At 44.0% G+C, this 22,377-nt stretch overlaps 1 protein-coding gene across 9 annotated transcripts in view; it reads left to right on the top strand.

The window, feature by feature from the left end:
* Positions 1-22,377, top strand: part of PCNX3 (pecanex 3) — a 151,690-nt gene that overhangs the window by 69,094 nt on the left and 60,219 nt on the right. For all 9 annotated transcript variants that reach the window (XM_033953724.1, XM_033953723.1, XM_033953719.1 and 6 more), the window contains 5 exons: positions 3,734-3,825; positions 4,431-4,540; positions 14,536-14,653; positions 14,756-14,848; positions 15,761-15,911. In XM_033953724.1, the coding sequence (XP_033809615.1) occupies positions 3,734-3,825; positions 4,431-4,540; positions 14,536-14,653; positions 14,756-14,848; positions 15,761-15,911 (564 nt within the window). The remainder of the gene's footprint in view (positions 1-3,733; positions 3,826-4,430; positions 4,541-14,535; positions 14,654-14,755; positions 14,849-15,760; positions 15,912-22,377) is intronic.

Below are 22,377 nucleotides of genomic sequence, written 5' to 3'. Positions count from 1 at the left end.
TTTTTGTCTCGAATCTAATAGTTCAGAAAGTGACAAAAAGCCACCATAGATCCTATCATTTTTTCTGATCATGGTGGTGTATGGATTGAGTTACAGTCTGATGAGCAAGATTATTGTAAGTCTGTTTGGAGATTTGATAATACTTTGATTGCGGATTCAAATTTCCTAGAAGAATTTAAACTAAAAATGATTGAATTTTTCCAATTTAATACCTCAGAAGATATTAACATAGAAACGTTATGGGATGCATTTAAGGCTACCATGAGGAGTAATATTATTTCATATTCGGCATATATTAGAAAACAACTTAAAAAACAATTTTATAATTTGGAAAAAGAAATTAAACATTTGGAAAATAAATTAGTTGATAAATGGGAGCAAAATACCCTACAGGCTTTATTAAAAGCAAAAGACAAATATAATGAGATATCTTCTAAATTTGTAAGGAAAGATTTGTTTTCCCAACAAACTCAGTATTATGGAAACTCAAATAAGGCGGGAAGATTATTGGCAAATTATCTTAAAGCAAAGAAAAGAAGAACAAAAATTATTGCAATAAAGGATGAAAATGGAGAAACACATACTAAAAGTGAAAATATTTTAAGACAATTTCTAAATTTTTATAAAGACCTATATTCTTCTGAGCCTTATGGAGATAGGGAAAAAGATGGTTTAGAATTTTTGAATCTAATTATTGGACCGAAGGTTCCTGAACATATAAAAAGAAGTTTAGAGGAGCCTATATCACTAAAAGAATTAGAAGCAGCATTGAAGTCTCTTAGAGTTGGATCTGCTCCAGGTGGTGATGGTTTTACAGTAGAGTTTTATAAATTATTTCAAAGTACCCTTTTACCCTATTTATTAAATTTATATCAGTTTCAACGGACTAAAGGTTGTATTACAGGTACTATGGCAGAATCATTAACAATTGTTTTGTCAAAGCCAAACAAAGATCCCACTTTGGTTTCAAACTACAGGCCTATCTCGTTAATTAGTGTTGATAGAAAACTTTTAGCTAAGATATTGGCTTTACGATTGGCTAAGGCTCTCCCTTTTATTATTTATATGCACCAAACAGGATTTGTTGATAAGAGACATTCTTCTAACAATACTAGATTGGCTTTTCATACTCTAAATTTAACAAAAAACATGAATGATCCGGCTTTCTCTGTCTCTTTGGATGCGGAGAAAGCCTTTGATCGAGTTGAATGGACTTTCATGTATCAGGCATTAGAATGGTTTGGTATAGGTTCAGGATTTATACAAATGATTCAGACGTTGTATAACTCCCCTGGTGCAAGATTATACATTAATAACAATTTATCAGAGCGTTTTAATTTGCGGAGGGGGGTTAGATAAGGTTGTCCCTTATCTCCTTTGCTGTTTGATATTGTTTTAGAACCCTTGTTATTAGCCATTCAACAGGCAACGGGATACAGGGTATTCCTCGTGCAGATTGGGAATATAAAATCTCTGCTTATGCAGATGATATACTGCTTTATTTGATGAATCCAGAAACTACCATTCCATGCTTACTTGAATTGATAGAGAAATTTGGAAAGTTTTCAGGATATAAGATAAATTGGAGCAAGTCAGAAATTCTTCCACTTAATGTGCATTGTATTAAAGGATTATTTGATTCATTCTCATTTGTATGGAAAGAAGATGGATTAACATATTTAGGTATTAGAACAAAAAACACACTAGAAGACACAATGAAGGAGAATGAAAAATTTTTATTAAAAAAAGTAACAGAAATGTGTGAGCAATGGAATCCTCTACATCTTTCTTGGTGGGAGAGAGTCCAGAACTATTAAAATGATGATATTGCCTGTGGTTTGTTATGATACCAGTTTTTTTTCAGGGGTCCTTTTATAAAAAATTAAATAGTATTCTTACAAAATTTGTTTGGCTGGGTAAAATGCCTAGAATTGCCTTAGTATCTTTACAAAAATCAATTGTGGAGGGTGGGGTAAATTTTCCAAACTTTTATAGGTATCATCAAGCCTATATTTTACGCCAGGATATGTATTGGGTCCTCCCAGAGCTCATGGAAAACATCCTAGATTGGCTATATTTGGAATGGCGACTCATGTTTCCTTTACATCTATCTCATGTTCTCAGGGTAAAAATGCCCAGAATATATAAAGAGAAGAGAATATTGATTGATACATGGAAAACATTACGTTATGTCAGCAATTTAACACCTAACTCAATACACAAATCAACAAATCAATCTATTTGGCTAAACTCCAAGATTCAAATTGGCGGTTTTAAAATCATATGGAAGCATTGGATTATTGCAGGTATACAAACTTTAAATGATGTTATTTCAAATGGTAAACTGCTTGATTTTTTTACAGTTGCAACATAAATATGGTTTAAACAAATCACAAAGCTTTAAATGGTTGCAGCTGAAGCAGGCTATTCAGGAGGAGTTCCCTGAATGGAAAAATCTTAGCAATCAGTATAGTCTGGAATTCTTATGCTTTCAGGCAGATTTCTTGGGACACCAGGCCGTACAGTGGTATAAATTGATATCTGGATTTATGAATAAAAAACCAAAGACTGGTCTTAGAGACATTTGGAGCATTGAGATTAAGCATCAAATTTCTGCATCTCAATGGCCACGAATTTGGTCTTGGAAAATGAGATGTACAGTGTCTGCATCTATGAGCCAAACTTGGTTCTTTTTGTTACATAGAGCATTTTGGACCCCAGTTAGATTACAAAAGTTGGATAGCTCTAAGTCTAATAGATGCTGGCATTGTAATCTGGAAGCAGAGACTCTAGATCATTTAATATATTTTTGTCCCTGTATCATGGCCTTTTGGAAATCAATTTGGTCTCAAATTAATTGTTTATTAGAAAACCATGTAGCTCTATCGTATGATACAATTCTATTTGGGACGTCTATGAGAATAAAAAGTCAAATTTCATCAAGCAATAATAAACTTTTATTAATAATGACAGGAGTTGCCATTCACCAGTAATTGGAAAAATTACACCAAACTTAATTACACCTTCTGGTGGAATTCGTTGTGCCATATATACAAAATGGAAAGAACAATTGCCATACAAAAAGGGAATTATAATAATTTTAAAAAGATTTGGGGGCCATTGATAACATATTATAATGATTAGACACCTTTTTACACTAAAAGTATAATTATAATAATGGGAAAGGGGGTGATATATAGTTATATTTATTGGTTTAATCAATATTTTTGAATATAATACATGTATGATATGCTTGATTTACAATATTTGTGGAAAGGGAGGGGCTTAATTTATGTATTTAAGATGATAATAGAAAAGAATTTCAAGTGATGTGTATGATTCAATTGATGTAATATTGTACATTTGATGTAAGATGAAAAAATTAATAAAGAATTTGAAAAAAAAAAAGAGCACTAGATCTGGATAAGGCAACAGGATGTCACCTGGTCCTATGGCTCCATCTCTGTTGGTTCATGGAGAATTCCAAGTTTCATCTGATAAGAGAACCCCAGATCTTTACCCCATTGTACTTTAAAAAATATTTAAATTAAATAGAGCAGTATCCCTCAAAATACCATGGCTTTTCATTTTAAAGTCTTTCATCTGCAAGTGGGATTAGGAAAAAGTGTGTGTTTCTGGGTTGTGCCTTGTGTTTTCATGCTCCCTCAGACACTGTTGAGCATCAGTGATAGCCAGGAGGTCTTTTAATTACAAAAAATTGTTCTTTCCTCAGCAACTACGAGCCCTGTGGCAGCAGTATACAGCCTCCTGCGCAGTCTTCTTGCCTCTGCCCTGCTTTATGGCTTTTGTCTTGGAGCCATCAAGGTACCTAAAGTGTTTTATCTTCCTACAGAGAATGTGCAGGGTGGGGATGATGTGTTAGAAAGCTCCATCTAGGTGCAGATGATAGAGAGTGTACTCGCTAGATCAGGGGTGAGCAACCACAGTACTCGAGGGCTGCAACCCAGTCAGGTTTTTAGGATTTATAAGATGAATATTCATGAGATCTATTTGCCTACAATGAAAGCAGTGTATACAGATAGATTTTATGTGTATTTATTGGGGAAAACCTGCCTGGGTTGTGGCTATTGCGGACCAAGGTTTCCTGCCCTGCTCTAGATAGTTCCTTTCTGAGGCTCTGAAATGGACTCTTGTACCCCTTCAGAGACCTCATTGAGCTCTGTGATGGGAATTTGCCTACCCCCTCAGAGATCCTTTTGGGCTCTGAAATAGGGTTTTGACTACTCCCTCAGAGATCCGTTTGGGCTCTGTGATGGGGTTTTGCCTATCCCCTGAGAGACACCTGGTTGGTGCCTGGGAAGAGACTTTTACTTTTCTATGATTGTTTAACAGGAAACTGAGCAGTGAAATTGATTGATTGTGTGGCTTTTCCTCTTCCTTTCACTTTTTCTCTCTTCCTTTCTCTTCAGGCTCCATGGACAGATCAGCATGTACCAGTTCTCTTCTCTGTGTTTTGTGGTCTCCTGGTTGCCCTCTCCTACCATCTCAGCCGCCAGAGCAGCGATCCCACAGTACTTTGGTCTGTATATTCCTCTGTGTCTGTATCTTCTCTGTAGGGAAAGATCACACTGTTTTTGTACGGGAGAAGGACAGAATACACAAGGTTCTGGGTCTTCACTAGTTTTGTTGAAAAGGGTAGAAGTAGCTGGGTGACTGGTATATGTCCTGTTCAGTTGCATACCTTCTACTATGTTCTTGGTCTGTATGAGAGGAGAAGGGGATAAGACCATAGTTGCTGGTCCCCAGTACTATGACTTTAGTACAGTAGACTTCAGAACACACTGCATGTTCTTTCTGGTACCAGATATCTTCCTAATAACATCTGAGGACCACTAAATTCAAGGAGGGGATAAAAAGGGCTTCACAGCCATAGTTTTTAGATCAAGTTTTGCTTGCAGCTGTTGTCAGCAGGAAACTACAGCCTTGAAGATGGGGTTTGCTGATAGATGTATAAGACAGTTAGTGATCACGCATGAAAGAAGGAGGTTTTACAATAGAGATCCTAGTAAGAGCTTTTCACTGTAAACAGAAGGGCATGGGGCTAGAGAAGCAGGGAAGAAGAACACTAGACTCCCAGCAGTTAAATAGTGGAGTGCAACAGGGATCTGGACTGGGACTGGTTCTATCTTACAGTCTGGCCTCACGCGAGGCAAGACAAGTGGCATGCGCGCCCTTCCCTGCTCTCCACCGCTGCCGGCCGCTAGCACCCCCTGCCCTCTCCGTTGCCTCCCGGCTCCAGCGGCGTAGGCAGCACTATAAACACGCTGCTTCGCGCCCTTCTCTGCCGATTTCCTCTGCCGCGTCTCTGATGACATCATCGGAGACAGACGCGGCAGAGGAAATCGCCAGTAGAAGGCCGCGAAGCAGCGTGTTTAAAGTGCTGCCTATGCGGCTGGAGTCCCGAGGTTTGTCGGCGGTGGGAGGGTCAGGAGCAGGCCGGATCAACAACGGCAGTCAAAGAAAGGGGAGGGGCCGAACGGAGCAGGGAAGATAAGGTAAGAAAAGGGAAAGGGGGAGTGGGGGAAAATGCTGCTACTGCTTCTACACATGAAAGGGGGGGGATAGGAGGGAATTGCTGCTGCACAGGGAAATGGGGAAAAATGATAGACAGACAGCGGGAGGGAGGGAGACAGAAAGAAAGAAAGACACAGGGCCAGGGAGAGGGACAGAAAGACAGACAGAGAAAGGGGGCCAGAGAGAGAGTCAGCGGGAGAGGGAAAGGGGGCTGCTTTGGGGGGAGGGGTGTGCTTGGGGCAAACAGCTTTGCTCTGGGGGGAAGACAGAAGGGGTCATGGAGAGACAGGGAGAGGGATAGGGGGCTGCTTAGGGGGGAGGGGTGTGCTGGGGGGAGACAGAAGGGGCCATGGAGAGATAGGGAAAGGGAACAGACAGCTTTGCTCTGGGGGGGAAGACAGAAGAGAGCCATGGAGAGACATTTGGGGGGGAGGTGGGTGCTGGGGGCAGACAGCTTTGCTCGGGGGGGAGGGGGAGACAGAAGGATACAGACAGTGGCCAAGAAGAGAGAGATAAAGAAACACAGACAGACAGACACATCTATTCTAGCACCTGTTAATGTAACGGGTTTAAAGACTAGTTTAATATATTTATAAATGATCTGGAAATCGGAATGAAGAGTGAGGTGATTAAATTTGCACGACACAAAACTACTCATAATGGTTAAAACACATACAGATAGTGATAAATTGCAAGAAGACCTTAGGAAATTGGAAAACTGGGCATCCAAATGGCAGATGACCTTTAATATGGAGAAATGCAAAGTGATGCATATTGGGAAGAATAATCCAAAGCATAGTTACCAGATGCTTGCCCTTCAGTTCGATTTGAGTAGTGCTTTCGATCTCATTGACCATATAAAATTGCTGGAAAGTCTGGATGCTATGGGGATCCATGATAAAGTCCTCTCTAGGATTAAGGGATTTTTAGAATCTTGTTAATACCAGGTTAGATTCAATAACACTCTCTACTATTTGGAAGAACTCTTGCGGAGTCCCTCAAGGTTCACCACTCTCGCCTACATTGTTCAATGTGTTCCTTTCATCTCTGGGTTTCAAACTGAACAATTTAGGAATAAAATTATTCAGCTATGCTGATGATATTACAATCATTATTCCTTACACTACTACACTGGTTCAAATCACTCACACCATTGAACTTGTCTTGAATCTGATGGACTCATGGATGTTGGAATTTAAACTTAAATTGAATAATGAAAAGACCAAATTTTTTTCTTGCTTCCTCCCAAAAGAACCTCCATGAATCATCTATTGTGTTAAACACAATTCAATACACGATTTGTTCTTCTATAAAAATATTGGGAGTTGTTTTCGATCAAAATCTAACTATGAAAAATCAAATTGACACCGTAATCCAAAAGGGGTAGTACGCATTATGGAAGCTCCGTACTATTAAATCATTCTTTGAAACTTTTGCATTTAGACTTATGGTCCAATCATTAGTACTGAGTCTTCTGTACTATTGTAATATTGCTTATTTAACTACAACTAAGCAAAATATTACCAGATTACAATTGATTCAGAATACTGCGGTAAGACTTATGGTCTAAAGAAATAATAATAACTTTATTTTTTTATACCGCCATAACCAAAAGTTATCCCAGGACAAGCAGGCACAAGTGGGTGATGTCATTCACGGAGCCCGGATGTGGATAGCCTCACAAGCAGACTTGCTTGTAGAAATGTAGAAGTTTTGAGTCTGCTGCACCGCGCATGCATGAGTGCCTTCCCGCCCAGCACAGTGCGAGTCTTCTCAGTTCTTAGCTTTCTGCGGAGCCGAGAAGTCTGTCTTTGGCGCTCTTCGTGAAACTTTGTTGCTTTGTGCCTTCTCTTCACCACAGTTTGTCTTACTTCTTTTGTGAATCGCTGTGTATTTCTTTATTTTCTATTTAAAAAAAAAAAAGAAAGACTCATTTTTTGCCAACTGACTGGCTCACTCGCCCGCAGCCTGCGGGCTTCGACTTCGCAGCGGCTATCTTCCCTTCTATGTCCTGGCCAGTAACGGGCTTCAAGAAGTGTAGCCAGTGCCAGCGTGCGATTTCCCTCACGGACCCACATCGCTGTTGTCTTAAGTGTCTCGGTCCTGACCATAGTCCGAAGTCGTGCCCGCACTGTGTTACTCTTCAACCTCGAGCCCTTAAACGTTGTCGAGTTCAAGTGGAAAAGCTGTTCAGGATGGACTCTTCGGCTACACCCTCGACCTCTGCTCCTGACTTGGTCCAGACTTCAGCCAGGGGTCCTCCCGCTTCGACGACTCCGACCTCGAGTCTCATTAGACCTTCCTCGTTTGGATCGTCTTTGACCTCGAGTACATCTGCTTTATCTTCCCCTGAGCTTCCCTCAGGTCAGATACCTAAGTAGAAGGTTCCTGCGGTGGTCCTCATGTTATCCAAGCATCAGTCCAAGCCAAAGCATGCTTCTACTGCCACCTTGGAGCCTAAAGGCCTCAGCAAGTGGTCCACTTTCAGACTCAGATCCACAATTGCAACCTTCTCTCCAGACCATATTAGAGCAGCAATTTGTTCAGTTACTGCCTGCCTCGACTCTGTTTCCTGCAGTCCAGCTTGGGCAATCAGCAGTCTCCCGTGAGGTCGAGTCCCTGCCTGTGCCTCGAGCTGTGTCTACACACTCTATGCAAGAAATTGAGTTTTTGCGAGTGTCTGGTCTGGAATCTACACACTCTATGCAAGGAGTCGAGTCTTTGGGAGTGCTTTGAGATTCCTCGATCCAAACCGCTGAGTCTATGGAGTTTCGATCTACAGCTTCTAGCCCTATTCATTCACCAGCGGCACTGCCCATCTGCAGGCATAGGGCAACCTCTCCTCAATCTTGACTGAGACCAACTTCTAGGCAGCACTCTCGTCATAGATCGAGACCCTCATCGAGGCATCCATCGAGGCACAGGTCGTCTTCCACAGAAAAGCCTTCCTCATCCAGGCCTCAATCCAGACCTTCCAACTCTTCGAGGCCTCCAACTCCTCAACTGAGGTCTCCAATTCCAGACCCTGAGGACTCAGCTGATTCCAATGCCTCCTCCAAGTCTGTGTATTCTTTGGGTCTACAGCGGCTTCACCTTCCTTCTCCACTCGAGGCGCTTTGAGGTCTTCGAGTCCTGCTCGAGGCAAGGCTCTAGCAGATCAATTATCTTTTTCCTCCTTTTTTCGTCAAATGGCTGACAACATGGAAATTAATTTGGACGCTTGTTTTAAATATTCTAAGGAATATTTAGAGGAAATGCATCTGCCTCAGCCTCCTGCAGAGTCCCTCAAGCTTCCTCTTAATAGGCTTTTGTCTCAAACTTTCAAAATAAATTTAGAGACTCCTTATTCTATACCTGCTGTTCCAGGTAAATTGGAGTCGAGGCATAGAACACTACATTGCAAGGGATTTGAAAATTCACAGTTATCTCATCAATCCCTTCTTGTGGAATCTTAATTAAAGAGGACCCATCCTTCCAGAGTCAATGCCATAGTACCTCCTGGAAGATAGGGCAAGATCATGGACAAGTTTGGCCATCGCCTTTACCAGAATTCCATGATGGCCTCTAGAGTCCTAAATTACAATTTCATCTTCACGACTTATTTGACATTTTTGATTGACCATCTTCCAAGTTTCATGAAGAACTTGGATGAACATAGACATGTGGAGCTTCTGGAGCTTGGTGCTACCTTGGCACAACTCCGACTACATCTTCAGTCATCTTACGATGCCTTTGAACTTTCTTCCAGGGTCACTGCTTTCTCAGTAGCATTGCGCCGCCTGGCCTGGCTTCGCACCATTGATATGGTCCCTAATCTTCAGGATCGTTTGGCTAATATTCCTTGTACAGGCAATGACCTCTTTAATGAGTCCATAGAGGCTGCCACCAAGAATTTGTCTGAGCATGAAAAATCTTTTGCTTCCATTGTCAGACCAAAGTCAGCTCCTGCAAAGCCTTCTCGACCTCTTCCACCTTTCCAGAGGCGTTATCCTCCAAGGGCAGCTCCTTATACTCGAGCACTCGCCAAGAAACAACAACAGCAGAAGCAACAGAAACTTCAACCTTCTACTGCACCTAAGGCTGCTCACCCTTTTTGACTGTCTCACAAAGAGCATAACCTCCATCATTCTGCCTCTGTTTTCCCTTACCCCCATAGAAGGTCGTCTCCATCATTTTTACCATCGATGGGAGACCATTACATCTGACCTCTGGGTATTGTCGATAATCAGGGAAGGATCCTCTCTTCATTTCTCTCAGATTCCACCAGAGCTTCCTCCAAGAGAGTATCCTTCCAATCCATCCCAGACTACCCTTTTTCTTCAAGAAGCTAAAGCTCTGCTTCACCTCCGTGCCATTGAGGAATTTCCATTGGAACAGCAGAGCAGGGGGTTTTACTCCTGTTACTTCTTAGTTCCAAAGAAGACGGGTGATCTGCAGCTCATTCTGGATCTCGGGGCTCTCAACAAATTTTTAGTCAAAGAAAAATTTTGCATGCTGTCCCTGGCATCCCTTTATCCCCTTCTAGATCAGAACAATTGGTTATGCTCTCTAGATCTCAAAGAGGCTTACACTCACATCCCCATTCATCCGGCCTCTCATCAGTACCTCAGATTTTGGGTGGGGAATCTGCATTTTCAATACAGAGTGCTACCTTCGGCCTTGCATCATCTCCCAGAGTGTTCACCAAGTGCCTAAGGAACCATGGTCTTCAGGTGTTTCCCTACCTAGACGACTGGCTCATCAAAGATTAAACATCTCAGGGGGTTATTGTAGTAACCCAACAGACTACGTGATTCCTACAAAGCTTGAGATTCAAAATCAACTTTCTCAAATTCCAACTCCAGCCCTCTCAGAATCTACAATTCATTGGAGCTGTTCTGGACACTGTCCAACTCAGAGCATTCCTTCCTCAACAACGTCTGGATGTTCTTATTCAGCTCTGTCACAAAGTGTCTTCCCGCTCTTCACTTTCAGGAAGACACATAATGGTCCTACTAGGTCACATGGCCTCCACAGTACACGTGATTCCTTTTGCCAGACTTCATCTTCGAATCCCTCAGTGGACCCTGGTATCTCAGTGGACGCAGGCTTGCAATTCACTATCTCGACACATTACACTCACTCCTTCATTGAGACAGTCTCTCCACTGGTGGATGCTCTCTTCCAATCTCTCCAGAGGTTTACTGTTTCAGACGCCACCTCATCAGAAGGTCCTCATGACAGATTCTTTGATCTACGCTTGGGGGGGGGCTCACCTCGACGGTCTCCGTACTCAAGGATACTGGTCCAGCACGGATCGTCAGTGTCATATCAGTCTGTTGGAACTCAGAGCAATCTTCAATGCTGTCAAAGCTTTTCAACATCTTCTTCACAACCAGGTAGTCCTCATCCGAATGGACAACCAAGTCGCTATGTACTATGTCAACAAGCAGGGAGGAACGGGATCTCTCTCACTTTGTTAAAAAGCTCTGAAGGTTTGGGACTGGGCAATTCTACACAACACCTTCCTGAAAGCTGTTTACATCCAAGGGGTGAAAAACTGTTTGGCAGACAAATTGAGTCGTCTTCTGCAACCTCACGAATGGACACTCAATTCATCACATTTTTTCTCAGTGGGGAACTCCTCAGGTAGATCTCTTTGCAGCTCCCCATAACCACAAACTACCTCACTTCTGCTCCAGGATATATTCTCCTCATCACCTCGAGGCAAATGCTTTTCTACTGGAATGGATGAATCTCTTTCTGTATGCATTTCCTCTCATTCTCAAGACACTAGTCAAGTTGAAGAACGATCATGCCACCATGATTCTGATAGCTCCTCGGTGGCCGAGACAACCTTGGTACTCCCTTCTACTTCAACTCATCAGCAGGGAGCCTTAACCTGTACCAGTTTTTCCGTCTCTGCTTACACAGAGTCAAGGATCTCTACTTCACCCCAATCTGCAGTCTCTGCACCTGACAGCTTGGTACCTCTCAACATATCTCCTCTTCAGTTTTCTCAACCTGTAAGAGACATTTTATAGGCTTCTAGAAAGCCTGCCACTAGACAATGCTACCACCAAATATGGACTAGATTTTCTACGTGGTGCATCTCTCATGACATGGAGCCTCGAGATACCTCCTTGGATTCTGTCTTGGATTATCTTTTGCACTTACCTACTTCTGGCCTCAAGTCTACATCTATCCGAGTCCATCTCAGTGCAATTGCTGCTTTTCAGCAGCCTGTTGAAGGAAGACCCCTCTCTGCTCATCCGGTGGTTTCCAAATTTATGAAAAGACTTTTCAATGTCACACCAGGTGGTTTGGGATCTCAATGTTGTTCTTGCTCAATTGATGAAGCCTCCATTTGAACCAATGTCTACGGCTCATCTGAAGTATCTCACTTGGAAAGTGGTGTTTCTCATTGCCCTCACATCTGCTCGAACATTCAGTGAGCTTCAAGCGTTAGTTGCTGATCCACCTTTCACTGTTTTCCATCATGACAAGGTGGTCCTCCGTACTCATCCTAAATTCTTACCTAAAGTGGTTTCAGAATTTCATCTCAACCAATCGATTGTACTTCCAGTGTTTTTTCCAAGACCTCATTCTCATTCTGGAGAATCAGCTTTTCATACTCTGGACTATAAACGTGCTTTGGCTTTCTATTTGGAACGCACCAAACCACACAGAACTGCTCTTCAACTTTTTGTCTACTTTGATCCAAACAAGTTGGGACATCCCATCTCTTAGCGTACCATCTCCAACTGGATGGCTGCTTGTATCTCTTTCTGCTATGCCCAGGCTGGACTACATCTACAGAGTCGAGTCACAGCCCACAAAGTCAGAGCCATGGCGGCTTCAGTAGCTTTCCTCAGATCCACTCCTATTGAGGAAATTTGCAAAGCTGCCACCTGGTCCTCAGTTCATACTTTCACCTCTCACTATTGTCTGGATGTTTTCTCCAGACGGAATGGCCATTTTGGCCAGAGAGTAATGCAAAATTTATTCTCCTAAGTTGCCAACACTCCCACCATCCCATTCTGGTTAGCTTGGAGGTCACTCACATGTGAGAATAGGCTGCCTGCTTGTCCTGGGATAAAGCACAGTTACTTACTGTAACAGTTGTTATCCAGGGACAGCAGGCAGCTATTCTCACAACCCACCCACCTCCCCAGGTTGGCTTCTCTGCTAGCTATCTGAACTGAGGAGACTCGCCCTGTGCTGGGAGGGAAGGCTCTTGCGCATGCGCAGTGCAGCTGACTCAAAACTTCTACATTTCTACAAGCAAGTCTGCTTGCGAGGTTGTCCGCATCCGGGCTCCGTGGATGACGTCACCCACATTTGAGAATAGCTGCCTGTTGTCCCTGGATAACAACTGTTTCGGTAAGTAACTGTGCTTTCTAGACGGTTTACACTAAAAAGAGCTGGCCAATCAGCGAAATACAATAATACAGTAAAAAATACAAATATTTGTAAAATAGAATTTCAATAATAAAACTCTCATTAAGTAATAAACTTATCGAACAAAGTGGTCTTAATTAATTTCCAAAAACTGCAATAGGATAACATAGCTTGCTGAATACATTTACCTAACCAAGATTGTTGCCTTCCAGCTTGAAATGCTAGGGTCCTATCTAAGAAGGTCTTATATCTACACCCATTAATTTTTGGATAAGCAAATAAGTAGAAGTTTCTAGTTTCTCTTGATGGTCTATGCATATGATCATGTAACCTCTTTCTACCGGGAGTTGCACTGGCTTCCCGTGGAGGCACACATTATCTTTAAACTGGGTTGCATATGTCATAAAGTCATGGCCAAACTCCACTTTATTTAGCTGACAGATTTTCAATAGTATCCGATAAGAATATTAGAAAATCACATGCTCTGTTTGTATTTCCCTCTATTAAAGCCTGCAAAGGCAAGAAATACCATGATCATCTGCTTTCATTTCAAGCATCTTTTCATGACAAAAACTTTCTTTTACTGTTACTTACTTCTCACTCTTATGAACCCTTTAGGAAACAATTGAAGTCTTATCTTTTCCCTAAGTACTTGTCTGAGTAGTCATCTATGATGGCCCTTTTTTGTAGATTATGTAATTTTTGTAAACCGCATTGAACTTATGGTTGAGCGGTATAGAAACATGATGTTATGTTATGTTCACCTTAGAAGTTAGTACCCAAGAAAGAGATCTAGTGTAGACAATCTGCTGAAATCTTCCACCCAGTATGCGGTGGTGGCCAAAGGGGCAGACAGTGTGTTGGGAATTATTGGGAAAGGGATGATAGATAAGACTGAGAATATTGTGGTATCTTTTGTGTTGCTCTATGTTGCAACCTCACCTTGAGTGTTGCATTCAGTTCTGGTTGCTGAATCTCAGAAAAGATATAGTAGAGTTGGAGGGGGTTCAAAGAAGAGCAACTGGAATGATGAAGGGATGGAACTAGTCTCATATGAGGAAAGCTAAAGAGATTAGAGCTCTTTGTCTCGGAAAAGACAGCCGAGGGAGAATGTGATTGAGGTCTACAAAAGTCTGAGTGGTGTGGAATGGGTAAAAGTGAATCCATTTTTTACTCTTTCAAAAATTTACAAAGACTTTGTAAATTTTTGAAAGAGTAAAAACATTCAGTGAAGTTACATGGAAATACCTTTAAAACAAATAAGAAGAAATATTTTTTTCACTGAACGAATAGTTAAGCTTTGGAACTTGTTGCCAGAGGATGTTGTAACAGCAGTTAGTGTAGCTGGGTGTGAAAAAGGTTGGACAAATTCCTGGAGGAAAAGTCCATAGTCTTCTATTGAGGCAGACATGGGGGAAGCCACTGCTTGCCCTGGAATCGGTAGCATAGAATATTGCTACTATTTGAGTTTCTGCCAGCTACTTGTGATCTGGATTAGCCACTATTGGAAACAGGATACTGGGCTAGATGGACTTTTGGTCTGACCCAGTATGGTTATTCTTATGTTAATTTCATGCTGCACTTTTTCATCCCCCTGCCTCCCACTGCTCTGATTTTCAGGTCACTGATCCGGTCAAACCTTTTCCAGGAACCAGAAGAACGAAATGTGGAGGGAGATGGTGGCACAGCCGTAGCAGAAATCAGAGACCCCCTTCCAGAGAAACTCCGCAGCTCTGTGGTAAGAGCCATATTTTGCATGGGAGGGGGAGAGCTGGGACCTGGATGAATTTTCTATTTTTGCACAGGTATTAACTACTTCTTGTGGTTCTCATTCCCCCAGAGGGAGATCTTGCACTCAGACCTGATTATGTGTGTCCTCATTGCTGTGATCACCTTTGCCATCAGTGCCAGCACTGTCTTCATTGCTCTGAAGGTATGCTGGTTCAGGGAAAGGGAAGGGCAGGGAGAGATATACTGAGGCGCAGGAGGAGTGATGGTACACAGTGGTACACAGATCATCATGCAGAGCTCGACTTAATGGTAAAGAGGGCATAACTTGAGGCTGTGTGAAGAAGACTTAGGAGTAATGTTAGGAAATTCTTTTTCATGGAGAGGGTGGCGGATGCCTGGAATGCCCTTCCGAGAGAGGTGGTGGAGAGGAAAATGGTGATGAAATTCAAAAAAGCGTGGGATAAACACAGAGGATTTCTAATTAGAAAACAAATTGTATAAATTAAAGAACTAAGACCGGTATTGGACAGACTTGTATGGTTTGTGTCCCATATATGGTGATTTGGTGTAGAATGGGCTGGGGAGGGTATCAGTGGGAACTCCACTAACTTGGAACATGAGGACTTTACTGGCCAGACTTTACAGTAGATATCCTGCAAACAATGGGATGGTTGGATAGGCTGGAGTGAGCTTAGAAATGCAACTTCAGCAGTTGGAACCTAGGACAATACCAGGTGGACTTTAGTCTATGGCCCAGAAATATCAAAGAAGAGACAAGTTAATTTAATCATGTATTTTTAATGAGAATAACTAATGTGCAGACTGGATGGACTGTTCAGGTCTTTATCTGCGGTCATTTACTATGTTACTATGTTAACAAGAGGAAAGTTGTTTTGTTTGCAATAATGAGAAATAAATTCGGCCTCTTTAAACATTTTTTTCTATGTGTTTATATCTCTTTTGACTGTCTTTCTCTCTTCTGGTCTCTGACTTCAGATTTAACCCCACTCTGACTCCCATCTGTAACAGCTCTACCTCTTCATTCCCTATTATACATGAGATTTGTGGAAGGGGGTGATTGGGATCCCCATTCTAACTGTGCTCTCTCTCTCAGTCTGTTCTAGGGTTTGTCCTGTATGCTTTGGCAGGGTTTCTGGGGTTCTTGGCTCATTACCTCCTCCCACAGCTTCGGAAGCAGTTGCCCTGGTTCTGCCTCTCCCAGCCCTTGCTCAAATCACATGAATACAACCAATTTGAAGTCAGGAGTGAGTACTGCTTTCCGTTATGTCTTACATGTGTGCACAGGAGCGCACATGGACACTTGTTCATGTGAGCACATCCACATGGGCACGCATGCATATGAATGTAATTACATAGTTAGTAGAAGAGCAGAGGTTCCTCAAGTCCATGTGTATGTGTGATATAAAATCATCAGTGGGCTGGAACAAGTAAATAGGGTTATTGCATATAAAAGATTCAGAATTTGTTGCCAGCAAATTCAATGAAGATTTATACTAGAGTTTGGTTTAGAAAAGACTTGAACAGGGTTCTGGAGGACAGGTTCATTGATGGTTATCAGCCATGTCACCTTGGGGTTATCTCTTACTTCTGGGAGCAAGCACTATATGCATTTCTTCTGGTTGTCGAATGTCACACCCAGCATGGAACCTCTAATGCTCTCATGAGGTACATTAAGAGAAATAAGAAAAGGATCAGAGGAGTCCATCCCTCATAATGTAACATGTACACTACAGATAGAGGGACAATAGAGGGAAAACTAATTTTGACTCACCCATGTATTCCAATATTGTAAGCACTGCATTAAAGTTCTTAAAATTGGGAAAAACCAAGCTGGGCCATGACATTACAGATATTTGTTTGTAAATCCACATTAGAGAATGACATGGGGAAAAAAATTTGACACCCCCCCATCCTCCCCCCTTCTCCGTGATCTTGGCTCCATCCCCGCCCCCGTCTGTGTCCCGCCAGCTCGGTCCCCGTCCTGTCCACAGAACAACATTCTTCCCCCTTGCATCCCCTTTAATCTGTCCCTCTGTTCCCTCTCCAGCACCATATCCAAGCACCATTTCTCCCTCTCATCCTTCTCTTCCCCATGTATCTGTACCTCACTCCTCTCTCTCTCTCTCTCTCTGCCCAACAGTTTTCCTCTTTCTTCCTTTCCCCATGTGCACCATCTCTTTCCCTCTCACTTACACACTCATGCCCAACAATTCTCCCTTTCTATTCCCTCCCTTGTGTCCCAAGTTCATGCCTCCTTCCTTCCTTCTGTGTCCTGAGTTTCTGTCCCCCCTCCCTGTCTTCCAGCCTTTGTCCCAAATTTGTGTCCCTCCCATGTCCCAATGCACTCTTCATCCCCCCTCCCTTTGTATCACATTATCCCCTCTCTCCCTTACTTCCCTTCAGGGCCGTCCAACTGGGCATGCCTCCCTCCACTGACACAAGGGCTTCCCTCCGGTGTCAGAGCTGACATCGGGGGGAAGCCTTTCTGGTCAGCCGGGGATCCCAGTTACCTCGACTTACCTCCTTCCAGCTTGGCTGCTCCTTCTTGTCTTTAGCGCCAGCTGCACTTGTTTGCTGGGACTGCGTGCAGCGGCTCTTACACGCTGCACATGGCTGACCTGGAAGCCACTACTTCCGGGTCAGCCACGTGCAGCGTGCAAGAGCCACTGCTTCCGGGTCAGCTATGTGCAGCATGCAAGAGCCACTGTGCGCTGTCCCGGCAAACAAGTGTGGCTGATACTGAAGACAAGAAGGAGCAGCCAAGCTGGAAGGAGGTCAGTCGAGGTAACTGGGATTCCCGGCTGACCAGAAAAGCTTCCCTCTGACATCAGCAGGAAGCCCTTGTGTCAGTTTCGGCGGAAGGGAGCCTGTTTATAAATGGAATCCCCAGCGACAAAAGCATTGGGTGCAAGGATGAGATACTGTTCCACCCGTGATAGGGAGGGAGGGTAGCTTTTGGACTTGCGAGGGGGGTGGTGGGACAGCTGTTGCACGCACAATCGCAAGGGGAGCAGCTAGACTTGAATAAGTTTAAACATGTCATCCCTCTATTTTGGGAATTGCATTGGCTACTGCTTGAGGCACGTATTGTCTTCAAATTGGGCTGCATCTATTACAGAGTCCTGATGGGTCAAGCTCCATTGTACTTGATGGTTTATTTTCAAAGTCTACTCAAAAATTCTCTCGTAAAACTCATGCTTTATTTCTCTATCCATCAGTGAAGGGTTGCAAGTTTAAATGATATCAAGAATGTATGCTTTCATATCAGGCAGCCATTTGGGATAAAGATTTCCTGCAATTACTTACTATTTCATTTTCCTATCTAGAATTTAGGAGATACTTGAAAACCTATCCTTTTTCTAGGTTCTTAGGCAATTAATTTCATTCTCATTCCCTAATTGTTACATTTTATTAGTTTTTTGCAAACCGCATAGAACTTGTAAGGTTATGTGGTCTAGAAATTGATGTTATGTTATCCATTATGCAGAGGGGAAGGAAGGGAGTCAACTTGGCAGATCCTTTACTGCGGGGGCAAGGCCATTCACTGCTCCACAGGGCAGTGAATGGCCTTGTCCCCGTACCCATGGGTAACAGTCACCGTGTCATACTTTAATCCCCATAGTAACTAGAGTGTAGGAAGACTCAACATTATTTGCAGGCCAAAACACTCAGCATATGTCGAAGGTGGGTGAGGGAGAAGGGGAAACCAGCAGGATGTGGCCTGCATTCTGTGGGACTTCATTTTGAAAGCAAGAGCACTTTTATTCTTACCTCCTCTGCACTACACATGTCAACTGCTAAGGAGAAAAGAGTGCTAATACATTAGTGAAAGTAGACCTGATGAGTTCTGTGGGATCACAACATCTCTGAAGTCTGTGTGTAAGGAGTGGCATTGAGGACTGAGTGTATTTTTTATTTTTTCAATTCTTTATTTATTTAAAAAAAACAAACTTACAATAAGTATAACATCATTTACATCATTTCAAACTCCAATATAACACTTAATAATCTATTAAATTACATATCAGAATTTATCCCCCTCCCACCTAATTAAATTACATTCTTTAAATTCAATAAAACCTATCATAAACCTCATTCTAATATACCTTATTTAATATCCAAACCATAGAACTCCCTCTCCCCAACTTGGATGTGCATTTTTAAGGGGAAATATAATATTCAATCATTATAATATTTTGTTAATGGCTCCCAAATACCCTGAAATTTTTTAAAATTCCCCTGCTTGTGTGGCTATTATCCTTTCCATTTTATAAATGTGGCATAAAGAGTTCCACCAGAAACTAATTCAGTCTTTCCCAATTTTTCCAATTACTCTTAATCTGTTGTATGGCAACCCCTGTCATAATAAGTAAAATAGTAACCTTAAAAAATAGTGCTCAGGAGACCTTACACACTCCAATGGGAATTCAGATTCCACTGTACTCAGAACAAGTCAGTGGTGTTGGAATTCTTCACCATTCCCTTTACATGGAGAGTAATAAATATTTTTTTGTGGAGATACATTTTTTGTTCTTTTTTTCTTTTTTTACATCCTTGTATATTCTACATCCAAATAACTTATTATAGCTTATAATAGCTTAACAAGCGTATATATCGAAAAGGAATTAAAAGTATATCACTTAGCTTAAGATCCTTATCGGTTCCCCTTCCCGACGCGTTTCGGATCTTTTTCAAGGTCGGGGGAACAAAAGATAAGGTTAGTCCTTAACCATACATTTTCTGCCACTGGCTTATCTTGTTGGATAAGCCAGTGGCAGAAAATGTATGGTTAAGGACTAACCTTATCTTTTGTTCCCCCGACCTTGAAAAAGATCCGAAACGCGTCGGGAAGGGGAACCGATAAGGATCTTAAGCTAAGTGATATACTTTTAATTCCTTTTCGATATATACGCTTTTTAAGCTATTATAAGCTATAATAAGTTATTTGGATGTAGAATATACAAGGATGTAAAAAAAGAAAAAAAGAACAAAAAATGTATCTCCACAAAAAAATATTTATTCTTTAGCACTCTCCAGACCAGTAGAGGTTAACTTTACGATTGGGTATATATCTAATCATGACCAGCAGGTGGAGACTGAAAACAAAACTTTGGGACAGTATATCCTAGCCCCTCCTCTCTATTTCCCCAGTCTTCTTTCAGTCTCCAGCAGGTGTTGAGTGATCTGTACCCATCTCCCTTGGTAGGGCTGTTGGAATTTGTTTAGAGGTTTATTGTCCCTGTTTTTAGCCGGACGGAGCTTGGACGGACTCTGTTTGGGGGTTCGTCCGACCTCGGGGGTGTCAAACCCGGCGGGTCACGAGCGGGGTCCCTCCCCCCACTTCCTCCACCTCCCCATATTTTTTTAGAGGAGCCTCAGCAGTAAGCCTTGCCCCCTAAATCAAGCAAGGCATATTGCTTCGAGAGCCTGTGGAGTCTGTTCTGTAAAAAAAAAAAAAAAAAATCCTGAGGTAGTGCTGGTCTGGAGGGTTGTATCCCTTTAAGAAAACTGTATTTTACTGTATTTTTTCAACTAACCGGCACTTTTTTACAGCTAGGTCGCGTATGGAGCAATGAGCACTTCTAAAGGGAAAAAGTGCTCATTGTGCTCCAGACGCGAGGCACTCGCGGCCGGCCTGTGCAAGCGGTGTTCAGGCCGGTGCGGTGGAGGAGCTCCGTCGGCAGCGGCTGCAGGCGCCCAGAGCTCCCCGCCGATGGTGCCTCGCGAGTCGGCAGGGAACGGTGGAGAAGCCCGGTCTTCTCCGTCCGCCCACGGAGGGATTCCCCGAGCCGCCGACGGTCGGGTTTTAGAGGATTCCCTCTCAGCTGATATTTTGACAGCTTGATGCCGGCTTGCCTGTTTTAGCGGCTGAGACTATTCAGGTCTCTCAGCCGCTGCAGGCTATGGAGGGAGCTGTTTTGGCGGGAAAGACGCCATCTTCTCTGTCTGGCCCCTCCATTTTGTCTTCCACCTCAGGTGACCTTCCCCCTGTTTTGGCTAAGCAGGGGCAGGTTTCTGCTGGGTCCCCTGCTGTGGCAGGGAGTCCCTTGGGACCCTCGGGGGGTTTTTCCCCTGATTTTTTCTTTTCATTATGCAAAGCCTATTTTCAGGCGGCTGGGGGTCCCGGTTGCGCCCAGGGGGTCTCGGGGGGTGGGGTTTCCTCCGCGCTCCCTGCGGCTTTGCCTCTCTCGTCTGACGTGACGTCCCCTCCGCCGCCTCTCTTGTCCAAGCGTCCGCGGGTGTCGTGGGACGAGGATTTGTGGTCGGAGGAACGTGTCGGTCTGGAGGAGGACCTGGACCCTTCTGAGGAATTCCAGGACCCTCTGGAGGGGACGGAAGCTGGCGGCGGGTTGTCGGGTTTCCCGTTCTCCAGTGACGAGGCGTCCGTGGTGCGCCTTTTTCAGAGAGATGAGCTGCCTGACCTTATTCAACAGGTTTCTTCGGCTTTGCGTTTTGAGGATGCGCCGCCGGAGACTCCGCGTGTGGGGGACCCTCTGTTACGAGGGATCCGTTCCGTTTCCCGCTCTTTTCCTATGCATCAGGATATTCGGGATATTATTCTTGAGCAGTGGAAAACGCCGGAGATGCCGTTTCGGCTGGCACGCAGCATGGCTCGCCTGTATCCCATTCCTGAAGGGGATCGGGCTACGTTAGCTTCACCAGTCGTGGATGCGGTGGTCTCGGCTATTTCCAAGCGGCATACCGTGCCTGTTGAGGGCGGTTCTGCCTTGCGGGACTCTGAGGAGCGCAAATTGGAGACCATCCTTAAGCAAAATTTTCAAGTCTCTGCCTTTGGGGTCCAGGCGGCTATTTGTGGGGGACTGGTCGCTCGCGCCGTGTTTCGGTGGGCGGAGCGGGTCTTGGATCGAGAGTCTGACGACTGGTCTCTGGTGGATCAGGAGGTAGCGAAGATTGAGATGGCTGCCTCATTCCTCTCGGATGCTCTGTATGACTTGGTGCGGATCTCGGCTAAGTCCATGGCTTTTGGCGTGGCCGCAAGGCGTGTGTTGTGGCTGCGCGCTTGGGCGGCGGATGCTGCGTCCAAAGCTAAGCTTACTAAATTTCCCTTTCGGGGGTCGTTTTTATTTGGAGAGGACTTGGATAAGTTGATTCAGACTCTGTCGGACTCGAAAGTTCCCCGTTTGCCGGAGGACCGTGCCCGCCCGGCGTCTCGGGGTGGTGCGGCCCGGGGGCGTTTGCGGGAATTTCGCAAGTATCGCCCTGGGCGTGGGGCTGCTTCTTTCCAGTCTCCGGGGTTTTCCCGGGGTCGGTTCTTCCAGCGCATGCAGCCCTTTCGGGGGGCCCGTCGGGGGGCAGGGAATCCCTCCGCCGGTTCCCCCGCTTCCCGTCCTGCACAATGACGCCTTGCCGGCGCCCCCCTTGGTTCCGGTGGGGGCCCGGCTGCGCGACTTTTTTCCCAAATGGGCCGAGATCACGTCCGATCAGTGGGTCCTGGAGGTGGTGCGGGACGGTTATGCCCTGGAGTTCGCCCGCTCTCTGCCGGATTTTTTCCTCGCTTCTCCGTGTCAGACTCCTGGGAAGACGCTGGCGTTTCGCCAGACCCTTCAGCGCTTGCTAGATCTCAGGGCAGTAGTTCCAGTGCCCCCCCCGGAGTGGGGCACGGGCAGGTACTCCATTTACTTTGTGGTGCCCAAGAAGGAGGGGACTTTTCGGCCCATCCTCGATTTGAAAGGGGTCAACAGGGCTCTC

Source organism: Geotrypetes seraphini, chromosome 8, assembly GCF_902459505.1.
Source record: "Geotrypetes seraphini chromosome 8, aGeoSer1.1, whole genome shotgun sequence".
Taxonomy (NCBI): domain Eukaryota; kingdom Metazoa; phylum Chordata; class Amphibia; order Gymnophiona; family Dermophiidae; genus Geotrypetes; species Geotrypetes seraphini.
This window is presented reverse-complemented; position numbering and strand designations above follow the sequence as displayed.